At 37.4% G+C, this 3,632-nt stretch overlaps 1 protein-coding gene across 1 annotated transcript; it reads right to left on the minus strand.

Annotated features, from left to right (window-relative positions):
• Positions 1-451: 451 nt before the first annotated feature.
• Positions 452-3,627, minus strand: LOC136069841 (probable beta-1,4-xylosyltransferase IRX9H; the record flags this gene model as incomplete). Its single annotated transcript, XM_065778876.1, has 4 exons — positions 452-979; positions 1,207-1,416; positions 1,537-1,786; positions 3,281-3,627. Coding segments are annotated over 3 exons (768 nt in total), but the record flags the coding sequence as incomplete, so codon positions are not given.
• Between the last annotated feature and the right edge of the window lie 5 nt (positions 3,628-3,632).

Consider the following 3,632-nt stretch of genomic DNA (forward strand, 5'->3'; position numbering starts at 1 on the left):
TGACACATTAGTATGTAAGGCTAAAACTTGTTATGCCTAGCACCACTCTTAACTTAATAGGAACCAAACATGAAGATAGGAGCAAAATGACCTTTTTTGTATATAAAAGTAGAAAAGCGACTTATATGCGGAAGATCAAGACGTGGGTATCCACCATTATTGTAGCTTCAATTACTGGAGATTGGTTCAGGTTAACATGTTGGGGTTTGCCTGTCCTAGCAAAAGGGGGAAAAGAGAATTTTGTTTGTAATTAACGGTAGCCAATTTGAAACTGGTATTGGAGAGGGAGGGAAAAGCTTGCACCAGCATTGTCTAATACATTATACATATTTCATATCAATAAGATAGTAAAGAATGGATGGGCAGATAGTGACTATTCGTTCTACGCCCAGCAACCAATAAAACATGTTAGCCCCATCAAGGGGAATTCCAAGCACATTTGCGCAACAAATTTCTATTCAAGGTGTGGCTTTATATAAAATGAATGTCAACAAAAGAAGGCAAGTGAATCACCTTCAATGTAAGGAAAGAGTATCTGTTTTGCAAGAAAAATTCCTCGAACAGATTAGCTTAGAAGAAAAATTACAACAATGGACGTGTTGTCCTCGCTTGATTTTGATACGAGGCCTACATCACATACAGAGTAGGGTTCCACAACAAGCCTTACCCCACAGCAGACACGATTTGGACTGGTGGGGGTGAATTGCTTTTAAAACCCCAAAAAAAAAAAAAAAAAAAAAAAAAAAAAAAAAAAAAAAAACAACAAGCAGCATAACTCTACAACAAAAACGGATTCGTTTCCGTTTCTGTGAAAGAATATCATAGCAGGAAAATTTCTACAAACAAAAATCATATATCTTCTACTTCTTTGTCATTCCCAGGAGATCATAAGTAATTGCTTCTTAATGCTGATGGTGGCAAACTGCGGTAACGATCCATTCAGGCTCAAAAGTACCACCAGCATTAAATATGGGAAACGCTGTCACGAATGAAAGCAGGAGTTAGATTAAATGAATTTGTTCTTGTCAATGCCATTGCCTGAATAACCAATGAATTTTATTTTCTTTTATCATGTTTTCTTCCCTTAATATTTTAAGTTGTTAGGGTGGGCAACATTTTTCACTTGTTCTCTCTCTTTCATTACTTCAGGGGCAGGTCAAAGTCAAATATTACAAATGTAAAAAGTACAGAACAATTAAATCTCACCTCTCTCAACCCATCAAAATTGCAATAATGAAGTTTGGTTCATTTAATTGGGAGAACAACATCGAGGTTTTTCTGAAGCAGCCAGCCTCTAGGGTAATCAAAATGACGAGCTCCCAAATGAAGATGCCAGTTCATTATCCTTGAACAACCAGGTGGTGAACCTTCCATTTGACTTTCATCTTCCACCACTTGCTCTATAAATGTGGTCTCCTGTGAAAACATGAAGTCAGTCCACAAAGTCCATATATTCCATAATTATTTTTTAGCATGTGGCTACTTTAACATGATAATGCAAATAATATCTAGAAGAAGCAACAGCACGATGAATACCTGGAAACCCTCCTTCACAGTGTCTAACTGTCGAATTGGAACTGAAGTGGGGCGTTTCCATCTCTTTGGATCCCACAAGATTGTACTATTAAAAGCAAATCCTGACATATCAACGTGAAACCTGCGAAGCTTCTTACTTTTCTCATTTGTATGCCATCCAATAACTTGACTCCCATTGCACACGGGACCTTCCAATATGGCCTTGTTTTTGCTTTGTGCAAGCATAGCAACAGGCCAAGTTCCAAACCGGCTACAAAGCAAGTAGACCAATATTACATTTTGCAAGAAAAAGGTTGGTAGAGTACGATGCAATTCTAACAACAAAGTTTCAACATTTCTAAAATTCTATGACAGTGTAGTCACCATGAATAAATATTTATCAACATTTTCTCAAATCACAGAGCATGGTGATCCTCATTTTCATTCAAAAATAATAGCTTATATCAATGACTTTGAATCCCTCGTCTACTCAAAAAGCCACTATTCTTAAATAAAGTTGCTTCTCTCCGGCTGAAAGTATTACTGCAGCTTATTGTTCATTTGGATGAGCTTATTCCCATCAAAAAAGAAAAAGAAAAAAAGAAAGGGTTGATGGAAATAAGCTCACTCAAGGCAGCATTAATGGCTTGTTTAGATTGAGGGGAAGTAGAGGGGAGTAGAGTTGGCCCCCTCAATCCAAATAAGTCATAAAGAAAAAAAGAGAAGATGCATGGAGTAAAGAAATGATTCAATGTACACAACGAACAATAAAATTAGAAACATTGAACCTCATAAATGTTATACCATTACAGGATTGCAGCATCAGATACTCCACAATTCACAACTTTTAGACTGAAAGATTTATGTCTTAATAAATAAAAGGTTATATCCAGTGCAACAGTTCCCACTTTTGTGGGGTTTAGGAGGGGTGATTGGTAGACAACCTTACTCCCTTATTCTTAGGAGAGGTTCCTAGATTTATGTCACAATCAATAATGTGAAAACCCTAAGCCAAACAATTTATTTTCTCTAATGTAGGTGTCCATAGCTCTTCAAGAGCCCAACTATTACCTTAATTGTGTGTAGTTCTCCCATCCACGTAATTACAGGGAAGAATCTCTTGGGGTTGGTCCTAAAATGTTGGCTAGGAATTTTAAAGTCAAGACCTCATAGATCTCATGAGACCTCAAAAACCACTAGATCAACCTCTTAGCATTCCTACGCCAAACATATTATATTTCTCTCTTTTTCTTCCCTTTTCTTGGGGTGGGGGGTTGAATAAGTCAGATTTCAAGCTACAATACAGTTCATGTAGGCAAGTGTGTAAAAACCACTTAATGGCTGTGTTTGCGTGAGTCTGGAACACACATTCTGGACTCCTAATATTGAGTAAATGAAAAGTTTTTTTTTTTTTTTTTTTTTAGAAAGAAAGAAAGAAAGAAAGAAAGATTTAATGTTTATATTGTTAACGGGTTAAGGCCCATAATTACTGTTATTCAAAGCAACCAATTCACATTATTCTCCTACATCTCCCACATAGGCAACTTTAACTTAAATCCTCAACCAAAACCTACCACAAATACTTGCTCAGCTTTCAATTCAGTTTGTAAACAAAGAAACTCCTACCATTTTGCCAAAAATACACACAACAAATATCTAATCCAATTATCAAATTCGAAATTAACGGAGTATCCAAAAACAGACATTTCATTTTTTGAATTAAAAAAAAAAGAAAAAGAAAAAAGAAAATAGAAAAAGAAGTCACCTAATGTTTCTCAAGCTGTGGAACAAGTGGAGGGAATAAATATTATCGTCGTCGGCAAAGTAAACGACACCGTCTAGTCTGTGGCGTTGAATGTGATCCAAAGCAGTGTTCCTCTGATGCACGCCTCGGTCCTTCACATTTGTGCTGTTGTTAACGCAAACCAAGTGTCTGTACATCACACCGGTTTTTCTCAGTATCTCCGCGGTCTCAAACGACGCCGTGTTCAGCTCCACCACAATCCAAAGCAGCGGCGGCGGCACGAGACGGAGCACCTGGCTCAGTCTGATCAAGTAGTACGCCTGCGAAGCTCGGTTGTACGTTGGCGTTACAATTATCAGTTGCTTTCTCGGCA

This window comes from Quercus suber, unplaced genomic scaffold (genome assembly GCF_002906115.3).
Source record: "Quercus suber isolate HL8 unplaced genomic scaffold, Cork oak 2.0 scaffold_192, whole genome shotgun sequence".
NCBI lineage: Eukaryota > Viridiplantae > Streptophyta > Magnoliopsida > Fagales > Fagaceae > Quercus > Quercus suber.